Source organism: Cucurbita pepo, chromosome 5, assembly GCF_057944985.1.
Source record: "Cucurbita pepo subsp. pepo isolate OVF chromosome 5, ASM5794498v1, whole genome shotgun sequence".
Taxonomy (NCBI): Eukaryota; Viridiplantae; Streptophyta; class Magnoliopsida; order Cucurbitales; family Cucurbitaceae; genus Cucurbita; species Cucurbita pepo.
Window position 1 is genome coordinate 2,594,773 of NC_141802.1, and position 23,410 is coordinate 2,618,182.

The 23,410-nt window shown below is 35.8% G+C and overlaps 4 protein-coding genes across 6 annotated transcripts; 1 reads left to right on the top strand and 3 right to left on the bottom strand.

Annotated features, from left to right (window-relative positions):
* Positions 1-141: 141 nt before the first annotated feature.
* On the bottom strand, positions 142-5,367 carry LOC111794572 (F-box protein At2g32560). Of its 3 annotated transcripts, none has more exons than XM_087124243.1 (6): positions 5,003-5,365; positions 3,443-4,554; positions 3,181-3,260; positions 2,902-3,080; positions 2,453-2,527; positions 142-608 (listed from the first exon to the last, which is right to left on the bottom strand). In XM_087124243.1, exons 2-6 carry the CDS (start codon positions 4,106-4,108, stop codon positions 421-423), a joined length of 1,188 nt encoding a protein of 395 aa, XP_086980369.1. In that variant the 5' UTR covers positions 4,109-4,554; positions 5,003-5,365; the 3' UTR covers positions 142-420. The 3 variants fall into 3 exon arrangements, with proteins under 3 accessions (XP_086980369.1, XP_023532383.1, XP_086980370.1); XM_023676615.2 differs by having other exon boundaries at positions 3,443-4,673; XM_087124244.1 differs by lacking the exon at positions 2,453-2,527 and having other exon boundaries at positions 3,443-4,673; positions 5,003-5,367.
* A 3,491-nt stretch (positions 5,368-8,858) lies between these two features.
* On the bottom strand, positions 8,859-15,544 carry LOC111795041 (uncharacterized). The gene is made up of 8 exons (XM_023677267.2): positions 15,151-15,544; positions 14,609-14,700; positions 14,103-14,210; positions 13,409-13,515; positions 13,100-13,155; positions 12,623-12,794; positions 10,193-10,468; positions 8,859-10,069 (listed from the first exon to the last, which is right to left on the bottom strand). The coding sequence occupies exons 1-8, from the start codon at positions 15,316-15,318 to the stop codon at positions 9,228-9,230; spliced, it is 1,821 nt and encodes a 606-aa protein (XP_023533035.2). The 5' UTR covers positions 15,319-15,544; the 3' UTR covers positions 8,859-9,227.
* A 329-nt stretch (positions 15,545-15,873) lies between these two features.
* On the top strand, positions 15,874-21,676 carry PYD2 (pyrimidine 2). Its single transcript, XM_023677268.2, has 13 exons — positions 15,874-16,048; positions 16,283-16,444; positions 16,819-16,870; positions 17,488-17,757; positions 17,874-18,085; positions 18,348-18,468; positions 18,836-18,923; positions 19,028-19,106; positions 19,400-19,487; positions 19,677-19,717; positions 19,812-19,864; positions 20,251-20,407; positions 21,278-21,676. The coding sequence occupies exons 1-13, from the start codon at positions 15,938-15,940 to the stop codon at positions 21,479-21,481; spliced, it is 1,638 nt and encodes a 545-aa protein (XP_023533036.2). The 5' UTR covers positions 15,874-15,937; the 3' UTR covers positions 21,482-21,676.
* Positions 21,460-23,231, bottom strand: LOC147792607 (uncharacterized). The gene is made up of 3 exons (XM_087124023.1): positions 23,116-23,231; positions 22,031-22,342; positions 21,460-21,890 (listed from the first exon to the last, which is right to left on the bottom strand). The coding sequence occupies exons 1-3, from the start codon at positions 23,131-23,133 to the stop codon at positions 21,840-21,842; spliced, it is 381 nt and encodes a 126-aa protein (XP_086980149.1). The 5' UTR covers positions 23,134-23,231; the 3' UTR covers positions 21,460-21,839.
* Positions 23,232-23,410: the final 179 nt, after the last annotated feature.

Sequence of the window (23,410 nt, forward strand, 5' to 3'; positions counted from 1 at the left end):
CTCCTCCTCCCCAACTGATGTAGGCTTTCACACCGTGGTTTGTGTAGCATCAAAATTTGGTCATGAGTGGGAAACAATCATATAAGGACCACAAATCGCATTAAAGCGACGACATTCCCACCAAAAAGAGAAGAAACAAAATGACATTTAAAGCAATAGATTATTAGATTATCAAAGTGGAAGGAAGAGTAGGCAGCTACAGTCTTCACACTACTGAATCTAAACAGAAAGCCTATATATTCATTTGCTGTTCCTAAAATCACTTTCTTCACATCCCTTGAAACAGAGTAATTAGATTACACAGAGGAGGAAGAAGAAGAAGAAGAAGAAGAAGAAGAAGAAGAAGAAGAAGAAGAAGAAGAAGAAGAAGAAGCATGAGCTCCAAGCTCAAGAGGTGTGAAGGGGGCACCAAGCTCCTACCTACTCCAAGATGTCTGTAGGCCAAAGTTGTTTCCACATTGAGATTTCTTCACCGGAGCAAAGCTTTCGGATTCCTCCGTAGAACCCGTCGACCTCGTTGCCTTCCTCTCGATGGTCCTTTCGGTTGATGGCTGCGAGTCTCCATCTTGATCCAGGGGTGTACTGATTGAACTCCAGCACCACAGTTTCTGTTCACAAAATTTTACATATCAGCAACCACTTCTACACTTTCATACGATAATCACACAACTTGAACTTTGATGATGGAAGAAGTCACTGATGAACACCAAGTTTTCACCAAATTTCATAACAGAGATGATGATTTCAAAATCTTAAGCTGATCGAACTTAAATGCTTTTGAAGTCACAGATTCTTAGCCTACTAGTATATCAGATATCCTACTTGGTTGGCGGAGGAGAACAAACCACCATATATAAGGGTGTGGAAACCTTCTCCTAGCAGACGCGTTTTAAAGCCTTGAACAGAAGCCCGAAAGGGAAAGCCCAAAGAGGACAATATTTGCTAGCGGTAGGCCCAGGTCGTTACAAATTGTATCAGAGCTAGACACCGGACGATGTGCCAGCCTTCTCACTGTTCCCTCAAGGGGGTAGACACGATGCGGTGTGCCAATAAGAACGCTAGGCCCTAAAGAGGGTAGATTTGGTGGTGGTCCCACATTGATTGGAGAAAAGAATGAGTGCCAGCGAGGACGTTGGGCCCTGAAGGAGGGTGGATTGTGATGTCTCACATTGGTGGGGGAGGAAAACAAATCACCCTTTATAAGGGTGTGAAAACCTTCCCCTAGCAAACACGTTTTAAAGCCTTGAGGGGAAGCCCAAAAGGGAAAGCCCAAAAAGAATAATATCTACTAGCGATGAATCTGAAGCGTTACACTACTACTGTCCTATATTGATCCCAGATGCAGATAAGTAGTGATTATTTTGAAAAAGTAGCAATAAAGTTCATCCTAACCAAAAGGACTAAAAAAGGTAGAAAAAAACAAAGTACAAACCAGCTGCACCTAGTGGATAATCTTTAAGAATAAAGAGAAACCAACACTCCAGCACCCAACAAGCCAAGGATAGTTAAATTAGTTAAAGCATTATACTCTCAACTAAATGATCAGATGTTATAATTCCCCCTCCCGTGTTGCTAGTGCGATCTATATCCAATGGAAAAGCGCCAACCATAAAAGCAACTTTCCTCTCGATCGGTTTTGTCTTTCCAACCGTTGTATATATATAGAACTAGCCGTATGGTCCAACACGTGAACAAAGTCCCCTTTGTTCCGAAGGCCTAGCGAGTTAAACAAGTTCGGTTTTTTTTTTCCTTTAAAAGGAGGTCCTTAGGTCCTTTTCTATCTCCGGACTGCATTAATTTCCCAATTGTTAAAATCAACACCAACTCAACCGGTAACAAAAGGGTTGGGCAGCGTCCAGTTACCTCAGAGTGGTTGGCCATAAAAGCTCCACTAAGACAATTCAATAGATCAGTGGTTGGACACAAGCATTCCACTGGGACAAAAGCTATGAATATGTTGGTAGAAATGATGACATACTGACAATAATGTCTAGGGGACCAATCAAATAGCATAAAAAGTTTTGGCCCACATTTTAAAAATGAGATGCTTTTCGATAGGGTTCTGAAACAGCGACCCATACAAACTGACTTCTGCCCATGCCAGTGCAGGTCAAGTAATGACTCATCAAAACAACGAAGAATGGCTTATAATACCTCAGACTACAAGTAAATGAAGGTTCAGAAAACAACTACTTCTAAGACAAAGGAGAAGCTGGGAGGCCTTCTCTGTGTTCTTAAGTGGCTATGTCCACTCTTTTTGTGGGGTTGTCTTTATTCTTTGTGCTTTGTTCTTTCGTTTAAATTATGAACATTGGTTTCTATTTTGAGTTGAATCTTATAATAAAGATTTCAGAACTAGCTCAATGATCAGTAACTCTGCTGCTTGAACTTCCATAGAACAAACAACAATCCAAAATAAATGATCAAACTAGAAGTTGGGAAGAAAACTCACCACTATAATGACATCTGCAGTGAGTAGCATTTCGATCACATGTTTCCAAGTGACCTACAACGCCATACCACCAACCTGCAATGCATATGCCACAGTTTATGAGCCCTTAGTTAATTAGCTATTCACAGCAACGCTATAAAAAGTTTACAACAGTAATGGTTCTTATTACGTGAAACAAAGTTCTTAAATTATAAAAAGAACTTTCTGTCCCCAAAGAAACAAAAAACGAGCTAACTTTGATGAACGATTGACCGACTATTTAGTATTTCCTTTTCTATGTTCATATGGGTCTTTTCCTTTTGCTTCTATGATCTTTCGTCAAACTGTAATACCTTTGATTTAGACGAACAAGTCGAAAGGGGATGGTTTGAGCTAGGACACAGAACAGGTAGAAATTCAATAGATAAATTGCAGGAAAGCTCAAAAGAGATCTAGGCTGAAGAACAAACCATAAGGGAATTCTTTGTTTTTTCTCCACTGTATCTCAATATGGTCACCAGGGCACAATTCATTCAAACAGTCTGAGATATGAAGATCGTGTGGAGGAGTATCGATGGGCGGTGCTCTAAGCCTCTGCCATTGCACGCCATTCTCAATTGCGATTGCTCGCCTGCCATGTGGAGGGTACCTGTAAGAAAGAGTACATTTTCTCAATTGAAAGATCTGTAAAAGAAAACAGCGCAATAATTGATGCTGCCGAGTTAGACAGTGGGTGTTTGCTTAATCACCTCGCTTGGAAGGTGTCCGTGTGGGGATCATAGCAAAGCTTTGCATCATAACAAGACAACATGAAACCAACATGGCCATTCTGCATAATTGAATACTTCAAATATCAGGTACAATACTTTGAAAAGGCCAGCCCAATACACAGTTAACTATTAACTATTCAGATCAGATAGAGCTAAACACTTCATGACAGGAAGCGGGGAAATATGAAAACATAGAAAAGACTTGTTCACAACTGGAAGCATACGATTACGAGTCGTTTACCTCACGGTTATAGACCTGAGCTGGGAACCAGAATCTGCCAGTCTCAAGCGCAAGATACCAAGACATGATTGAATCAACTGGCAGCGAATTTCGTTGCGTGTTATTGTCATTAGCCTTGGATCTGATCCATGAAAGAGACCAACCAAAAGACAAAAGTCTAATAATGCTCTTCTGCTTGTTTTGCTTAAGATTACTTGCACCAGCTCTAGAAGCAAGATACCATTGCCACTCTCTGTAAGCAGCTTGACCAATAACTTTACCCCATTTTCGTTGTATGTGCTTCTCCCACAGATGGTCACTTATACATCTCTCTCTCAATGAACTACAAACACCCGCCATACTACATAGAGCGCCCGGTGGAAGTCTCTCTAGAATGCATTCCAAGACCAATTCTGGCAAGTCCAACACCGACATCTCACTGTTTTCCTCAACATTCTCTATTTTTGAAAGATATTTCTTTTTCAAGGACATCCTCGATGGAATACTAAAAAGATATGTACAAAGACTGTTCTTGATCACCTTGTATATGGTAAAGAATGATAATTCTTTCCAGAACCAGTGGGGCAAGAGCCTCATCTCATATGCCCATAGTGGGAGTGGTTTGAGAGGGAGGGACTTTATAAAGAGGAGGAAGGAGAGGCAAGTGAGGAAGAAACAAAGAAGCATCAGAAAAGAGGTACTTTCTTTTATGGATAAAAAAATGGATTTAGCATAAAAGACAGGGGGAAAGATGAATGGAAGAACCCAATTGTGGGAATACAGTGGTTAATGAGGGGAATAATACTGAAATGAAGCCCCTTTTACTTCTTCCTCCTAGATCATTAAGAAAGGCAAAAAAGGAAGTTCAATATGGCTTATGGGATCCTGTGGCACCTTTCAAATGTGGGTTTCAATTGGTTCAAAGAAGCCCACCAACCCCAAGGGTGGGCTCCACGCTGCAGTCTAACAGAGCAAACTAGAGGTGCCTTGAGCCACCTCACAAGACAAACTTTCGTGGGGAAAGTTGGCTTCACTTCACCAGTCCAGGAACCAAAAGAAAGTTAGAACAGCTCCCTCAGCTTCTTAATCTTACTTCCTTTAAAGCATTCGAACGTACAGACGCCCAAACCCAGCTGACATTTCAAATAAAAAACAGGGCCAAGTGAGCTAAATTGGTTCTATTGGATGAACCCATGACTGAAACTTGTCGATTGGGTGGGGCAGTCTCAAATCTATGGTGGTTTCCTGACACCTGGAGAGTCCCAAGAAGCGAAAAAAATAAATAAACAATGATAATAAAGCTATAAGAGTCTAGATGCAATGACCCATATCTCCAAAATCCCTGATTTTGTTTCTTAAAAAAGAGCTAAACCAAAAGAATAAGGTGGAAAAACAGATCGGAGTTGTTGGCAGATAAGCCGCAATTAGGTGCACCCAACACCTTAAAATTGTAAGAAATATAGAAATGACACACAACAGACAACGACTAGGAGATCTAGAACTAGTGGCGGAGATAATGGTGGCTACAAAGAAGAAGAGCAGATAAAAAGAAATGAAGAAGGTGGGGTCCTTTCTTCTCACCTCAAACTTCAAAAGCAAGTCGTGTTCTTCATCAAAGGACCATCATCAAATCCTTCTCCACCACCACCACCCACAGAGCTCTCAATCGCCTTCAATCCCTCTCTTGGGCAATTTATCAAACAGTTTGTGTGCATAAACAAGGGAAGGAGAGACCCATGTATTTAATGGCCGGTCTCAAGGCTTGAATTACGAATTAGCAGAAGAACAAGATAGGGAGTTTTGGAGGGAATTATTGTGTGGATATCAAACAAAAACCAAATGTTAAACCTTAAAATCTCAATTATTACAAACCCATCTCTCTCTCCCTCTCTTTCCTCCGTTTCCTTCATCGCTCTCTTCCCAAGATTCCCTCTTTTCTAACAAGTGGGAAGCAAAATCCGTCTTAACTAGAAAGATTTTCGATTCCGTGATATTATTGGCTGCTATCTCGCTTTGGCTTTTCCTCTGCGTTCCATTTCTTTGCAACCCTTTTACCATTCTCCAATTATATCTTGCCACGTCACACATTAATTATCCTTTTCCCCAGTAATTAGTAAGTATTTTTTTTTATTTTTTATTTTTTAATAATAAAAATATAATACAGATTTGCCACGTCACACAATCAAAATTTTTAATTTTTAGATTAAAATAAATCAATATTTTTGTTGGTTGGTTGATGAAAAAATTAATATATGAAACTCAAAATAGTTTTTTTTTTTTTTTTAATGTAATCTTTAATCATACAAATTTATAAATAAATATTTTTTTAAAAAAATTAATTTAAAAACATTATTGATCACTTACACGTGCAAAATTTGAAACAATATTTATATTGTGTGATTGGATTATAATAAATTTAACGTCTTATCAAATCATATATTATATTATAGTCAAATAATGTCACGTATGGTCGAAAGGACCAAATGAGCCTCAAAATTATTGACTAGAGCTATATATTTAATAAAATAAAAAATAAAAAAAGCGGAATATTTTAATTATAAGATTTAATTTCATATCTTATTAAAAAAATGGGAAAAAATGTGTAGCCTAAAATAATTATTTTAAGAAACATTAATTTATTTAAAGTTGCTATTAACATTTAAAAAATATCCAACAAAAATCTTCTAAATTCAACTTTGATCTCCCAATTTTAAAAATATTCTCAAAAGATCCCCATGGTTTGCATAATTTCAAATCATACCCTTTTGGCAAATTTAAACCAAAGTATAGGGAAATAGTTTGAAATATGGCAAACTAGAAGGACGTGAGTTGTAATTAATGATAATTTGAGTAACTAATGTGTGGTTGCGTTTGTAAAATAATTAAAATATATGCTAATTGTGTAATTATAGTTAATTCCCCCAACTAAAAATATTTATATAGTGAATTAATTGTACTGACACGGACAAAAATTAATTATAACATGACGTGATCAAATTTAAATTAAATGAAAATATGTTTAATATATAAATAAAAAAAATTGAAAAATAATAATAGAATTTAAAATTGATTAAGAAAATGGGATTTAATCCTTTCTTGAAAATTCAACAAAATCCTGATCTTTAGCGCCTCAAGAAATATGGGCACGGGCACGGGCACGGGCACGGGCAACGGGCAACGGGCAACCGACCTGGTTTTTGGTGGCCTCCCAACAGCCACGCATTTCTTCAACGAATATACCTTTTATATGCTTTAAAATTTTAAATAATTATTTTAAAAAATATATTTATCTACGATCAATCTCATAAAATTCAAATATAAAATATGAATTCACAAATTTATAATATTAAATATTCGTAATATTTATAATAATCTTAAGAGTAGGGTTGAGTTAATCTCTGTTTCTCGTTGTCGAACCAACAAAATATCAATTCACAAACCGACCCAAAATTTTAATTCTCAAAAAATTTAATCGAACCCAACTTTTACAGTTTGGTTGGGAGTAGTCGAGATTGGTCGGGTTCTTAGGTCATATGAACACCCCTAAAATTTTAAATTTGTCGTATAACATATGGATGGATATATTTAAAAAAATAAATTAATAATTGTTGTATTAAATATAATACTAGATTTTATGTTTATCACAAGATAAATTTAAAAATATTTTATAATTATAATTATTATTTCACAAAAGGCCTAATAAATTAATTTTTATTTTATTTTATACTAAAAATCTCCAATGAGTAATTTTGGAATATTAAATAAATAAATAAATATGAGGTAAAGTTATTTTTTAAAAACAATTTTGTTTAATAATATATTTTAATTAGAATATTAAATTATTACAAAATTAGAAGTCCAATCAGGAAGCTTGTTTGAAGGAATAAAGGTGGGTAAGGTGAGGATCCCTTTGATATGAAAATGAGCCCCTAGGATTGGCACGCCTTTCAAACACATTTTTTAATTGGCTATTTATATTCATTTAAAAATCTAATTTCTTTTTTCATTATATAAATAAATAAATAAACTAAATCCAAAAAAATAGCCTCAACTAACCCACCAGAACTATGGTGGGTGGGCCCCATCTCAATTTTATTAAAATAAATAAATTATAAATTATAAAACTTAGTCTACCTTTAATAATTATATTTTTTTTCCCTCCAATGTATGACGTGGAATGGATGTTTATTTTATAATTTTATAATTTTATATTACCATTTAATAATAAATAAATAAATAAATAAATATATATATATATATATATATATATATATATATATATAACTATACTATAGTATAGTATATATAGTATTATCTAATCTTTCGAGTAAAGATTTAAGAAATTAAGTCTAAATTTTTTTATCAAAAATTTAATTTATTTAGCTATATTGTTTCGAGTATTTTGCTCGATTATTATTATTGTGAATTTATTCATTTTTTTTTCTACGAATTCTCTCTCCCGAGATCGAGGAGATATATTAAAAAACGAGCATGGAATATCGAAGAGAGAGAAAAGAGCATAATTTATAATGGATGATGAAGGAAGTTGTTTTAGGTTGGTTTGTGATTATCACTTTCCCATTCACTTCCCTTCCAATGCCTTTGTCTCTTAAAGTTTAAGCATCACTACTATCATTGCTATCCACTTTTTCTTTCCCTAATCTTTTCCTATCTCTCGCTATAATGGAGATACTAACTTTCATTTCAACTCTTGATTATTACACGATGAGATTTTTTTTTTTTTTTTTTTTTTTTTTTTTTTTTTTTTTTTTTTTTTTAATGATGTAAAGGTGAACTTAAAAGATTGATGTGAATCTTAGATCCAACGTTTTGACATAGAAAGGAAGGCGCGGTTGAGAAGCCCACAAATCCATTTTATATATCGTACGTAGCCCACAAATCCATTTTATATATCGTAGCCCACAAATCCATTTTATATATCGTATGGCTCATAAAGTATTTTAGACATCTAAATATGGATATGCCTTTATTCATGGTATATGTCTTAACTAATTGTGTCTCCGATAACCTCACTTCAAATTTCTTAATTATAGCTTTTGATTGAGGCATTAGGTCGATTGAAGAGAAGAATGAAACATTCCTGATAAGGGTATGAAAATCTTTCTCTAGAAACACGTTTTAACACTTATAAAGGTATGAAAATCTCTATCTAGGAACACGTTTTAACACCTTGAAAGAACGTCTAGAAATGTTGGGCGGTTATAGTTTCCTTCATTCAAGTTTCCTTCTTTGGGGGAATTGCTTCTTCTATTCAAATGTGAAAATAAGTGTGGGAGATATTGACAATGTTCATAATAACATTGAAACACATCTTACACTCAAATCTCACATCTTACAATCAAATCAAACTCTTCATTCAACAATGTTGGAGTTAATTCAACATCTACCCATACAGTCCGTGGCTTGGCAAACAATCTATGTTCAAGCGAAATGCATTCGAATATCATCAACTCCACAAGAAGATGATGGATTTTGGGGAAATAGGAACAACCCAACTACAGAATATAGAAGGATTATACAAGGATGTATACGTTTGTGTACAATATACTCCAAAGTATATTCCTATCACTATGGATCTTAAAGCACGTATAATTAATATGTGCTCTCGATCAAGAGGTTAGATGTTCGAATCTCATATCTCAAATATGGTTTAAACTCCTGAAAATAATAATAATAATAATAAAACATGAATGTGGACAAAATTTTATCCAAGCTAGTTTGGAACTTGAATGATGCGCCTATGATTTTGTTCAGACAGCAAAAACCACAGCAACTGTAAAGGAATTTATATTAATGTTCTTACCGCAGACCGAATGGCTGATAATTCTTCTTCCCCAACTTTCTTCCATATCCCACCTATCAATAAGCGCCCTTTGACACCTTCAGGTGATTCGACATCGTCTATCTCAGATTGGAAGTTTCCATTTGTTTCCTTCATTTTCTTGACAGTACCGCTATCAAGTTGCTGAGTATCAGAACTGGCTTCTCTCTTGTGGCTACATTTGCCGAGTTCGAAGTTCTCTTTGCTTCTCAGATCTTCCGAAGCTGGTTCGTTCTCGGGATTGAGGTCAAGAACAGGAAGACGACCAGAAGAGCCGATTGGACGAGGCAACATACCAATTGGACATGGGGTCCATGAATTTACCACAGTCCACCTGGTGGAAGTTCCAACATTACCACCTACTGGATTTGCTGCCAAGTTGTTCTTTCTTTTGTGGAGCTTAATCATCTCCAGTTTCCGACTTGCTTCACGGAGCGACTCCACGTGGTTTAAACTGATTTCTGAAGTGGTTTGGTTGGGATTTTCTTCGTCGGGAATATCTGAATTCAATAGATTCAGAAAGGATAGTTTGTTCAGTTTCTTCATTAGAGAACCGTCATCCAATAACTGTGCAAGATCAGTGGCAGAATCCATAAGTCGCTTGTTCCCAGGAGCTGATACCAGAAGGCATTTACGTAGCAACTCCATTAGAACACCTTTCGGAATGTGTTTTCCAGAAGAAACTTCTCCATTGCGCTTTAGTTTTATGCCCTTGAGTTTTTCAACAAGCCATGCAAACAAAGATGAAAGCTGTGCGACTTGACAGCTCTTCATTTTGTGATCTGAGGACGTGAAGTACTGACTTTCTGAATAAGAAAACCGTGTTTAAAGAACCATTCAGGAAAGAGAGAGAAGAAGCAAGAAAAGGGCAAGAGTGAAGAATTAAAAGGGAAAAGGCTGTAAAGTTTAAAGTTGATATGTAACCATACCATATTCCAAGGCTTCTTCAGTCTTGATTTTCTCTAGAATTGCCTCGAGCAGATCTAAAAGCAATTCTGGTTCCTTATTTGAGATCTTAGCGATCGCGAGCTTCCAACCTTCCAATACGGCGCTTCGGGATTTTTTGGAATTTTCAGGAAAGGCCAAGTCTGATGACCTCATTGCCTTTAGCAAAAATTCCAACAATACAGATAAAAATTCTGAAGAGAAAGTAGAATATAACTGAATAAGAAACTTCAGTGTCTTGCCCGTCTTTGTCTTCAAACCTGAAAAGGTAGGTTTATTTGTTAATATTTTCATTTTATTATTTAAATCTAGAGATTCAATTATAGTAATTAATAAATTTCAAATCAGGAGCTAAACTGCTTGAGAACAAAATTGCAAACACAAGAAAACATGTGCACAACTTTTAGCTCTGAGGTTAGCATCAGCAGCAAGGAAAGGATTGTAATAGAGCTTTGAATCGTTCATATTGAGACATTTTTTTTATAAGAAACTGAACCTTCATTGAGAAAAAAAAATGAAGAAAATGCAAAGGCATACGAAAAACCAAACCCATAAAAGGAACCCGCCTAAAGAAAAAAATTTAAATGAAGTAAAATGAGACCATCTGAGCCCATCAGATGACTCCTTGGAACCTCTGTGCCCATCAAATTGAAAATCAAACATGTCAAAAAAGGAACACCAAACAGACCAAGCAAAATCGCACCCCGTCTTTCAACAAAAGATACAATAAGACGGCCCAATCGACAGAGGCATCTTTCTCGAAAGCAGTATTAACCCTACCGTGGATAACCTTTCAAACAAAGAACTGAACCTTCTTTGGAACTTTCACCTTTCAGAAACATGAGAACACTAACTTCTTGACTGGAAATGGATTTAGCAACTACTGAAATAACGAACAAAAAAGCACCCAATGGGGTTAAGACTCAAAAAATGAACATCCCTTCTCTTCAGTCGAACTACAAAAAAGGCACCCAATGGGGTTAAGACTCTAAAAATGAACATCCCTTCTCTTCGTTACGAGCTCCTATATTCCCCAATTCTAATCTCCCAAGGTTCACAGAGACAATGTACCTTTTGGAGATTGGAGTTAATAGAAAAGGAGGAGAAACTATGGATCACCTATCAGTAAAGTACCACTTTAGATTGTAATATGTGATCAAAGCACAGAGACGATGTACCTTTTGGGCATTGAGTCTCAATGGTTGTATGCTCTCTTAGAGGCAGGGGAATATATTAATCGTACTTCTTTCCATTGTCCTCCATCATTTACCTCTAGTGTTATGGGCGTTCATGAGTTTTTTATTTGAAGGCCAAAAAGAATACATCGTCTTCTTTGAGGTGGCATGTTGAAAAGGAAAGCAAGAATGTTATGGGTCAACACAGTTAAATCTTTGGGGGATGGTTAGAAAGGAATCAACGTGTTTTCAAGAAGGCAAGAGAGAATGGATCTTATTATCGATCTTCCCCATGGTGTACTCTTTTCAATTATTTCAGCAATCTCTTCAGAATTTATTTAAGTTGGGAAGCAATTCTAAGTTAGATTTTTAAACAGGTTTGGTTCTTCAGAGGTGCAGTTCTTGGTTTAATTTCTTTTTTTCAAATGAGAAACCTCGCTTTCATAGAGAAGTAAGAGAATATGAAATACTGACATAGAAAGACACCCCAAACCAGAAGAGCCAAATAACCAACCATACAAAAAGAGGCTCTAATATACAAGAATAAGACCTACAGGTAATTACAAAAATTCTTGGAGACCGATGTCGAGATACTAGTGTTAAACCTAGCCAATGAACAAACCTCCTTTCAATCCCTACAAGTCCTTGGAGATTCTTGGGTTGGATTATTTACCACTTAATTCTTTTCTTTTTCTTTTTTCAATTTTGATATCTGTGAGTGTCTAGGCTAGTTTGTGCGCACTTCGACTATTCTAATGGAACAATTGTCCAACCTCACTACATTTGGTTACAAAGGTAACCTATAGGATATTAAATCCTTAATAGGTGGTAACCATAACTTGAACTCATTCCCTCAAAGTCTTTACCGGGCATTTTTAATAGGCTAAGTCAACCCATGGTGGGTATGAAACTTCTAATTCTTTTTAAAAAGAAAAAATAACTAGTAAATAACCTTATTCGAACAAAATGGAAAACCAAAAACACCATGTCATTAACCAAGACTAGAAAATTCTATATTTATCTCCTCCTCATGTCTAGTGTTGGATGCAACAGTATTGATCTAGCAATCTTTAAATAATCTGTCTCATCTCAAGATCTCCCATTTAAGACGAAATTCAAGTCAGCCACAAATTAGTTAAAACTAGAACCAAAACCATTTAAGACACATTACGATAGTAATAAAAAAAGTTAAAGGAAATATAAAATATGGCCTTTAAAAGGGAGAAAATAAACATGTACGTTTTGGCTTGACCACTGATCCACGTTGAGAATTTTGCTTCTCATTTAAGTTGAAAGCCAAATCACGAAGTCTGGATTTGATTTCTTTTCTAATGGTAGTACTTATGTCACCTAAAAATGGAATTGCTTTCTCCTGAGGTTCCCAATAATAAGATTTCAACCAATGAAGTGCCTGAAATCATCAAAAATCAAGAAGGCTTCAGTTTACTTCCCATCTCAGTTAATCTTCTACTGTTTAAAAAAGTTCTATAGAGAAATGACATATTCAAGTACAAACTGCTGCAAACGAAATGCAGAAAGGATAGAACAGGCACATTTGTAAATTTGTTAATGATTTATTGTTCCACTTTGAATGATGCTAAGTGAAACTATCATAAATAGAGATTAATGATTAAAAAGAAAAGGAGCAAATAAAGTTGAAAGCCATTAAAATGTGAAAAAACGAGAATGTTAAGAGTTCATACTTCATAGTCATACCTTGATTGAGGCACACCGGACCACCTGAAGAGCTGGAAGTTCACGATGAGAACCCTCTATAATCATTGCCAAGAGAAATATAAAACTAATTACAATCAATTAATTATAGGCAACCTATTATTGAGAATGGATGATGTTGCAAAAAAATCAAAGAACGGTACAACTGACAAGTGGTTTTGTCACATTTGCAGCATATATAGGAAGATCATAAAACTTTGAGAAAGAAGCTCATAAAACTGGAAAGAAAAGAAAAAAAAAAAAAAAAAAAAAAGAATAATAGCACACAAAATGATTTTTGGTGGTACTCACCATGACGAATATCAATCAGTACACGAGGCAAACCAATAGCATCAGCTGCCACAGCAATTGAAACCTCTGTTTTCTTGCGTGTCTTCTCAACAACACCATTTACAAGCCTTTAAAACCAAGAATGCAGTGAGTTCTTTGTGATTCTTCAGAAGAAAAGTTTACTTTTATTCTGTAATCTTGTGAAAACAGTGAAAAAAAAAATCGCACAAAAATTCAATATAAAGGTCCACCAAACAGCTAGCTCTATCCTAACTTACTTCAATCAGTCCAAAGTGAAGCATGTGGAATGATTATTTTCATGTTATGGAACCTCTTACTACAGACTTGTACAGTTAATGCAAATAGGTTAACGGAAGACACATTTCAACAATCTAATTGACTGTATTTTCAATATGGCTACTCTGGATCTCATGTAATCAGTTTGAGACCGTGAAATTGTAAATTCTTTCCTACAACTAAGCCGTATAAATGAACAATGGCATTGACATTCTAGGAAGCGTGAACTTTGCACCAATAGGTTGATACTTCAATATTCGTTTTAAAATGTAACATCAACACTACTTTGTTAATACGTAATACAAAAAAAAGTTCACCATATGATAACCTTTAGTTAATCAGACTTAGAAGGTCAGAATAACGAGCAACAAATTAAGAAATTTTCACCTCTTAACTTACAATATAAGAAAATAATTACCTCATAATGGCCATGCAATATAACATGGCCAACGCTTCCTCTGAAAGTGAAACACTATTTAATTGTTCCTCTGTACCACGAACTGAAGCATCCACCGATTGGTTCTTTCTGCAAAGAATGAATAACAGAAACTAATGAACGCCAATAGTGGTTTCCACATAAAAACACCATATAACCTTGGATACAAAAAATATATGTACTCAAACACATGGTAGCGTTAATATTACTGACAGACCCAAGAGAAGGAAATGGTCAATACACAATTTGATTGTTAGCGATCTATTGAATAACCATTAATTAAAATTAATCGTTTTGAAGTTAAAACTATCGCTCCTAATTTCTAATCTCAAAATGTAGGCTTTCACTTTCATTCTCTTTTATAACATGGTTCGAAAGCTGGCAAACATGACGGTAAAAAACTACAGAAAATAGCTCGAGTAGGCAACAGTATGATTGGTGAATATAACCACAAAAGAAGTTGGTGAAAAGTGAGAATTGAAGCATACATGAAGTAGGGATCCTTTTGTTGGATTTCGATTATAGATGCTGTCACTTCAACGACGACTGGAAGACAGCCTCTGCTTCTCCATGTTGATATCTAGATTCAAAAACACGTAAGCCACAAATAAGAAAACTAGCAACTCGAATCCAGAAAAAGATGGATGGAGGGTACTGAGACCAAGAAATTTAGCTACATAACTGTTAGGAATCACGACTCTCCACAATGGTATGATATTGTCCACTTTGAGCATAAGCTCTCATGGCTTTGCTTTGGGCTTCCCCAAAAGGCCTCATACCAATGGAGATAGTATTCCTCACTTATAAACCCATGATCTTCCACTAAATTAACCAATGTGGGACACTCCCAATCCCAATAATCCTCAACAATAACATCGTGGAGAATCTAATGTAATCAAGCCGGTTACAAAAGTGCAGCATAATGAACTTTACAATTACAGACTGAAATACAACTTCAAAAATTAGCATAATGGAGAAAAAACATGCGGCGGAGATAGGTTGAGCAACTATCCTCAGAAAGTAAGCTTACTCTTCCCAGAGCGGCGGCGACGGAGTCCGAAGAGTCAGAGAAGAGTGATTGACTAACAAAAAGCCACTCGCTCCAAGTCGACCAGGGTACCAATTTGCGACTGTACGTCGACGAATTATCTTCTTCAGTCTCCACTGGTACTTCTTCAAATCCTAACAGCGATTCCATCAAAACCTACTGCTAAAGTACCTTGTACGTCTTCACATGCAAGGATAGCACCCGAAAGTTCCGCAAACAAAGAAGAAAAAAGGATCAAAGATCAATGGAGAAGACGTGCAGTGAAACCACCAACTTGAGAACGATGGCCGACGCCGGCGAACCCGCTAGAGGGAAAAAGGTCACTGAGGCGCGGTTGTAGACTTTTATAGGGAACGGACGCCCGGGAGTGAATTTATTTAGGCTAAATGATATTTGTGTTTATGAATAAATTAATAAAAATATCATTTCTATTTATTTATTTATTATTTTATTATTATTATTATTATTATTTATTTATTTTTTTTTTTGAATAAAATCCATAATTCATAAAATTTAATATTTAACAATTTAATAATATTATTAAAGAAATGTGTTGTCTTTTATCCTTAATGATTTAGTTCCCAATTATACCGTTGCAAAAAAAAGAAAATTATTAAATGGTTAAAAATATGAAATTAACTCCGATAATTGAGAAATTTTTTTGGACAAAATTTGATTTTTTTAACTCTACATATTAATTGGATATTGCCGGGAAATTGTCCCTTTTGATCAGAAATACTCTCACTCCGAGTTGATCTGTGAGCGTTTGATGAAGCTTCAGTTCATCGGTACGCTGAAATTCATGGAGGCGATCAGCCAGCGACCTTGGCTCTTATTTCTTGTTCTCCTCATTTTTTCAATATGTTCCCGCGCAGATCAGGTACTCTTGATTAACATTTGTTTTACGGTTGACTTCTGATCGGTCGCCGAGAAAAATGAAGAAATATGGTGTGTTAAATTGATCGGCGAAGAGAAATACGGAGTTCTTTGTGTTATATGGCCAAGATTTTACCCAACGCTTAATAATTTTTCTCCAAATCAATTGGACTTGCGATTACAATTTCCGAAACTCTAATCTCTTTATCATGTCGTCTTTTGTTTATCGTTTTGTCAGTTCTGTGATGCTGGTCTTGGATTTGATGAGTCAACATGTGGCACTACGTCATCGTCGAAGATACTGATAAAGGGCGGAACTGTTGTGAATGCTCATCATCAGGAGGTTGCTGATGTTTATGTGGAAGACGGGATTATTATTGCCGTGAAGCCTAATATCAAGGTATTCCTTATTAACAATACGGCGAAATCAGTTGTCTGTAATGATCGTTTGTGAATTCAAAAGATTTGGTTATGAATGCGATCTACTATCACTCATGGGAGGCCGCGCATATTCATGGCGAAGTTTACTTGTTCCTAATGTTGCGACAGCACGTTTCCTGCAAAAGAATTTCGGTTTCCTTCGTGCTTCGATCAGTGCTATTGAATTGCCTCTTGTCATTATTTTTAAAAAATCTTACTATCTGCAGAGTAAAGCTTACTATTCATTCATGCTCAACAGTTTCTTACTTATGCCATCATTTATATTTTAATAATTTTTTCTGCGCTGTTGAATGTTATGTATCCACTGTTAACTTGTTTAATTGCCAATAATAGGTCGGGGATGATGTTGCAGTCCTAGATGCCACTGGAAAATATGTCATGCCAGGTTAAATTACAAATGATTCTGGTTTCCTGCATTTATGCTACTAAAATATGTTATAGGAGTATGGATATCAATTTTCATGAAGGATTTGTCTAGGCAATTCAGTCTTACCCGGTTATCGCACTCAACTGCATCCTTGAGGCCCTCTTTCTTGTAAAATTTTCAAGAAATATGATCTCATTGGAGTTTATCAGATTATTATATAGCCTTGTCAAATTTGTACGCATGAAATATGCATAGCTTGATATGTTTCCTTTGGTTGGAAACTTTTATCCCTTGAAACTGAAAAATAAATTTCTTTAGTATAATTATAAACGAGGGGAAAGGCGTGAGTAGCTAGAATGCTATATGATGTAGCTTTGTGTGTGTTGAGAGGCACTTTTTGGCTTAGTCTTGAGGATTCTGGGAGAGAGAGAAGCTCTTGAATCTTGTCCTCGATACGCACTTCTACTTTTTTCATGTGAATATTACATGCTTAAAAGAGCGTTTTATTCCATCGGGAGTATTTGAACCAGTTTACTTTCAGTTTTTTAGTTAATATCTAACGTCAGAATCAGCAAAACATGTGGTACATTTTGGTGGTGATTGATTACAGCTTTCTTCCCCTGGAATTCTGGCAGGAGGAATTGATCCTCACACACATCTTGCTTTCAAGTTTATGGGTACTCAGACAGTTGATGACTTCTTCAGTGGTCAGGCTGCAGCATTAGCTGGTGGAACGACCATGCACATTGACTTTGTTATACCAGTGAATGGAAGTCTATCAGAAGGGCTTGAATCATACGAGAAAAAAGCAAAGAAATCTTGCATGGATTATGGTTTTCATATGGCAATCACAAAATGGGACGAAGTTGTTTCACAGGAAATGGAAATTATGGTGAAGGAGAAGGGTTAGTGATTATTTTTCATCTTAAACCAGTAAACCGTGTATCAAATTGCCTTCACCTTGAAATGTCATTACAAGTTTTCTCATCAATATTCATTCTTCACATATTCGGACTTGCAGGGATAAACTCTTTTAAGTTCTTCCTAGCATACAAAGGGGCTTTAATGATCAGTGACGAGCTCTTATTACAAGGATTGAAGAAGTGCAAATCTCTTGGTGCCTTGGCCATGGTACATGCTGAAAATGGTGATGCTGTATACGAAGGACAGGAGAGAATGATTGAACTTGGTATAACTGGTCCAGAGGGACACGCTCTTTCACGACCTGCTGTGGTAATTTTAAAAAAAAATACGTTTTTGTTGAATACATTTGTGCCACTTGCTCATCATTGTTATCTGCCGCTTTATTATAGGATGAGATTCTTATTTTGAACTGATGGAACTTCTGAATGAATTTACAGTTTTATGTACATTTTTTTACTACTTATTTCTCTGGTTGAATTCATGGGTACTTGATGGACTACTTTGTCAATTCATTTTCCACCTCTCCATTGATGGGTATTTCTTTCTTTATGTGTGCTTGAAATTAATGCAGTTAGAAGGAGAGGCAACTTCCCGTGCAATACGTTTGGCTAGTTTTGTGAACACTCCTCTATATGTGGTTCATGTTATGAGCATTGATGCAATGGAAGAAATAGCCAGTGCTCGGAAAGCAGGTGCCATATTCTATGTTTTAAAATGTACTTTGTGGTATATATATCTGGCACAAAAGACGATGTTAATTTATTATAAAACATTCTATGATAATTCATACAAGCGTCAGAATTCAACCAGAGAATATGGAACCTGCTAATAAAACAATTTATAATTTGGCCATGGAAAAATAGAGGACCGAAATTATAGATTGTCAAAAGATCAGTGCTAGTAAAACAATCTATATTTTTTTGGCTGCCATCTGTTACTGGCTCCTCTATTTTTTTCTCCTCACAAATTGTTATGATCCTTCTCTGTTGGTGTTATTTCTGTGCTATATGATAGTCTATTTTTCTTGGCCAGATGGATAACTTTTCTTTTAAACTGCAGGGCAGAGGGTTATCGGAGAGCCAGTTGTGTCTGGGTTAATTCTAGATGATTCTGTGCTTTGGGATCCTGACTTTGTTAACGCAGCAAAGTAACTACTATGCTATTCTAGTATTTCTTTCATAACCTTATTCTTATCACTATTTTGTTTCTTTCAAGTAAGCAGTCTAACATTATGACTGTATCATGCGTCAGGTATGTCATGAGTCCTCCTATTAGACCATCGGGGCATGATAAGGCCCTTCAAGCAGCCCTTTCAACTGGAATTCTGCAGGTTATTATAACTAAGAAGATGGAACATTTGCAATTTCTGTTATTGAAAATGCCCGACAAATCAACATTCATAATGCTATCATGCAAATTTCAGAACGCTTCGATTTACAGCTTCAATTTTGGGTTCTTACTTTGAGTGTGTGTGTGTGTGTGTGCATGTATTTGTCAAAAATTAAGATCTCCAAAAAATATTTTAGTATTGTTACCGTAACAGGTAGGTACATTATCACGACGTTTTTAAATTGTCATGTTTAGATGAAGTTTATTTCTCAACGAGCTTCTTAAAATTTGCAGCTTGTGGGAACCGATCACTGCGTCTTTAATTCTACACAGAAGGCCGTAGGAATTGATGACTTTCGAAAAATTCCTAATGGTGTCAATGGTAGTTTCTACGGATATTACACTCTCCCTCTCTCTTTCTTCTTTTTATTTTCCTATAGATATTACATTACATATTAGGTGGTCGGTATTAACAATCAAATATGAAATCTTGAGAACCTGGTTTTAACGCTTATCCTATTCAGTTATGCTACTTTCTTTGCTTCCGTATCTGACAACTTGTAATCTTCAGGCATTGAGGAAAGAATGCATTTGGTATGGGATACGATGGTGGTAAGTTGTATGTGCATTTGTTTTATTCTTTCAGAATATGCAGTTAAGTTTGAATTTTCTTAAGAATCTCATTCCAGAAATCACTTACATTCAGGAGTCTGGTCAAATCTCTGTCAGTGATTACGTTCGGATTACAAGCACTGAATGGTATGCGGTTTTGTTTGAATTGCATTTCTTTCTTTCTTTTCAGTGATCAACAAAAGTTTGTATTCAATTTGTATCTTGCTAAGAAGAAAAAAAAGAATAAGAATCGTATGTGGTCTTGTCACTATTTTATGATCTTTGGAGGAACTTGTCCTTATTCTTAGAGTAGTTTTATATAATTTTTGCACTGACAGTTGTTTCTAAAGTATTTGGCTACATGACCAAAAGAAACTTCTAAATATATATAAAATAAAGCTTTAGCACTTAATCATTGTTTTCTTTGGAAGGGCTTATAGATAAAATGCTTGACTTAAAAAATTACTCTAGAAAGTCAAATACACTCTTAGAAAGTCGAATACAATCTGTTTTATCGTTTACTATTTGCTCAGTGCTAGGATTTTCAATATATACCCAAAGAAAGGAGCGATTCTTGCTGGGTCTGATGCAGACATAATTATACTCAACCCAAATGCAAGTTTTGAAATATCTGCAAAGTCGCATCACACTAGATCTGACACGAATGTCTACGACGGAAAGAGAGGAAAGGTCTGTATACCACACTGCAGTTCTCTTATGACTATGGACTTGTGTGGTTTGTGCTTGCTTTATGTCTACTTTGTGCTTTAACTTTAAGAGGCATGCATGGATAGCGTGGTGATTAAGTTTATGTTAGGCTTTGAGAACCAAAACTACCTCAACATCTTTATGAACAGTTCATTCGTAAATCATAACTCATAAGGTTGGTATCATTAACTCATTCGACGTTTCTAATTACCTTCGGTTGCTATTGTCCTCATGCTTTCTTTTGACTATTGTGCTATTGGTTCAAACATCACCAATATTCTACAAAATTGTCATTTATTATTTGGATGCCATTTCACTAGATTGTTATGGACCATGGTGGAAAGGCTCGACCTTTTTGACATTTGGTTTTTGTGGCCAAATAACCGCAAGAATTTTGTGTTCATTTCTTTCCTATTAAATAACCTAGGGGGAAGTTAGTTCTCAGCTAGTAACAACCTTCTGGTGGATACTTTGTTAGTTAGGAGCGACAAAAAAAAATAGTGTTGTAGTGGAGAAAAGGGAGGAGCTCTAAGAAAAGAGTGGGAAAGCTCAAACCTATTGAATTATATTGTGAGCTTAAAGAGTACTTGAATGAGTGAATTCCTACCACATTGTTTGCATGTAATTTTCCTCCGTATAAAGACCTCTTGGTCCTGACTTCTTTTTCAAAACCAAGATACATGTCCAATAGATCATTTTTGGTGTATGCAACTTGACATGAACATTAACTTCTCCACACATGCATGTCCATATTTGAGCGGTTCGATCTCTTCATGTCATCACATGCGTATTTACACAACGTTCAGGGCACAGTAATCTATTTATGTTTAAAAATGTGTATATTTTTCACAGGGAAAGGTTGAAGTGACAATTTCTGGAGGAAGAATTGTTTGGGAAAACGATGAACTAAAAGTTGTTCCAGGTGCTGGGAAGTACATAGAGATGCCGGCTTTTAACTATTTGTTTGATGGAATTGGAAAGGCAGATGCTCAGTACCTGTCCTCACTCCGTGCTCCGGTGAAACGTTCTCGGTCCACAAACCTTCACTCATCGTAGTTTGTGAAAAAGGGTAGAATAGATGATGTGGGCGGAATAACTGAGATTGCATGGCCTATATCCACCATGTATATCTATAGCAACTTCTCTTTAAGATACAGGACAGAGTTTTATGTAGTTATGTTATAGCATAATTTACTTATCATGTTATGCCCCATGAAATAAGATATAATATTCAAGGTTCCATGTTTTATATGCCAAAGAACCAAAACAAGATACAGGTTGGGGGAAATTGATGCAATTATCCGTATGATGAACATGTCTCATCTCTACATTTTCATGCCAGGGAAAAAAGATTCAGATAAACAGCGTGATTTGACTAAAACATAGAGGAGCGGGTCGCCTTCTTCGTCACATATCAAGGCCTGATACAACAATTGATGTAGGTCAGAATCTTCTTTTTCTTCTGCTGAATAAGAGAAATAAAAGAGCAAGGATTAGAAGATGTATGTGTGCTATTTATTGTTCAATTTAGCTTTGCTTCTAAAGATCTGTTTTAGAGATTAAGGTAGGAAAAGAACAGGGGATGCAGCAGATGAAAGTGCTTACAGGGACAACAGGGTCGTGCTGGTGGTGGCGAAGACGATGTTGATATTGTGGGTGGTGTTCATAGCGGCTGTGGTGGCTGTGGTGGCTGTGGTGGCGGTGGTGGTGGTGGTTCTGTTGGCGAAGATGTTTATCTGCCATTGCCATCATCTCCCTCTCATTTCCAAGGCTGGCTCTTTTGAACTCAGTTAAGTCAGTTTTTTGCTGTTTCCTATTTGCACGAGCTTGAGAGAATACAACAGAATAATTGCTTGCCCCAGGTGCGTTGTGATCCCATCCCCCAAACTCTGGAACAGATTTCCACCTATTGTTTTTCTGTACACACCCACACACCAACAAAACTTTCAGCTTCTGAATTTTTTATTTTGATTGATTTGTATCCATTCTGGTGCTTTTTTCTAATAAAATACAAGGATTCTTGCGATAAAAAAAGAAAAAATTGGTCGTTATAGAAAGAATATGTAACCGTCCAAGCTCACCGCTAGTAGATATTATCTACTTTGACCCGTTATGTAATGTCGTCAGTCTCATAGTTTTAAAATGCGTCTTTTAGGGAGAAGTTTCTACACCCTTGTAAGAAATGTTCTCCTCTCCAACCAATGTGGGATCTTACCAAATATCTTGAATTTGTGTCTCAGGTTTAAAAAATACTTGTTGCAAGTGTTTGAAGTTGTCATCATCACGACGTTCCAGACCATTACTACAATGATTTTTCATTCAATATTTTATTGAGTTTTTACTCCAAAGTAGCTTATAAACCTTTACATCTCTTGATTGGAAAGGCTGAATTTGTATCATTCAAAATTAGTAAGCCCCGAGTTTACACTATGATATGTAGGTTTAATAATCTTACGATATAGTTTATTACAACCATGAGTCACACTTATCTTCTCAATGTTTATTTTTCTTTCTTTCAAAATCTTAATAACATTACTTACAAATATATCATCTTTCAAGATGAGTTAAAACTAGAAGATTCAAAAGCCTAATCTAAACAATAAAAAATTAAAAAATTAAAATTTAAGATCAAAACTTTGAACCACGAGATAATTTTAAAGTCGAACGAGAAAAGAGTTTGAAATGCTGACCTCCGCCCGAGTATCCATGGAGTCTCAAGAGGAGAGGGGAAGGTGGAAGACCTGCAACAGAGAGGGGAAGGGAGAATTAAAATGAAAATGAATGGAAAATTGGTACAAAATCTTCCAATAAAAATTTCCCATCTTTTTTCTTTATTATATATTTTTGCTCCAAATAAAAACAACTCCAAAATAGGGACATCCTAATTGGACACCACCAACTCCTTTATCTAAAAAAGGATAATTTAAAAATATTTAATTAAAATAGATCTCTCCTTTATTTAGCATGAATGCTAGTCGTATTAAA

What these genes read in the sequence shown, in the direction of transcription:
- LOC111794572 (XM_087124243.1), bottom strand. Translation starts at nt 4,108, where the DNA reads ATGCTTCTTTGTTTCTTCCTCACTTGCCTCTCCTTCCTCCTCTTTATA. An exon ending in ACGGACACCTTCCAAGCGAG is followed by an intron (nt 3,081 to 3,180) that starts GTGATTAAGCAA and finishes TCTTTCTTACAG; the next exon opens with GTACCCTCCACATGGCAGGC. An exon ending in AAACAAAGAATTCCCTTATG is followed by an intron (nt 2,528 to 2,901) that starts GTTTGTTCTTCA and finishes TATGCATTGCAG; the next exon opens with GTTGGTGGTATGGCGTTGTA.
- LOC111795041 (XM_023677267.2), bottom strand. Translation starts at nt 15,318, where the DNA reads ATGGAATCGCTGTTAGGATTTGAAGAAGTACCAGTGGAGACTGAAGAA. An exon ending in TCGCCGCCGCTCTGGGAAGA is followed by an intron (nt 14,701 to 15,150) that starts GTAAGCTTACTT and finishes TTTTGAATCTAG; the next exon opens with ATATCAACATGGAGAAGCAG. An exon ending in CAAAAGGATCCCTACTTCAT is followed by an intron (nt 14,211 to 14,608) that starts GTATGCTTCAAT and finishes CATTCTTTGCAG; the next exon opens with AAAGAACCAATCGGTGGATG.
- PYD2 (XM_023677268.2), top strand. Translation starts at nt 15,938, where the DNA reads ATGAAGCTTCAGTTCATCGGTACGCTGAAATTCATGGAGGCGATCAGC. An exon ending in TATGTTCCCGCGCAGATCAG is followed by an intron (nt 16,049 to 16,282) that starts GTACTCTTGATT and finishes TCGTTTTGTCAG; the next exon opens with TTCTGTGATGCTGGTCTTGG. An exon ending in TGGAAAATATGTCATGCCAG is followed by an intron (nt 16,871 to 17,487) that starts GTTAAATTACAA and finishes GAATTCTGGCAG; the next exon opens with GAGGAATTGATCCTCACACA.
- LOC147792607 (XM_087124023.1), bottom strand. An exon ending in AGCACGACCCTGTTGTCCCT is followed by an intron (nt 21,891 to 22,030) that starts GTAAGCACTTTC and finishes TCTCTTATTCAG; the next exon opens with CAGAAGAAAAAGAAGATTCT.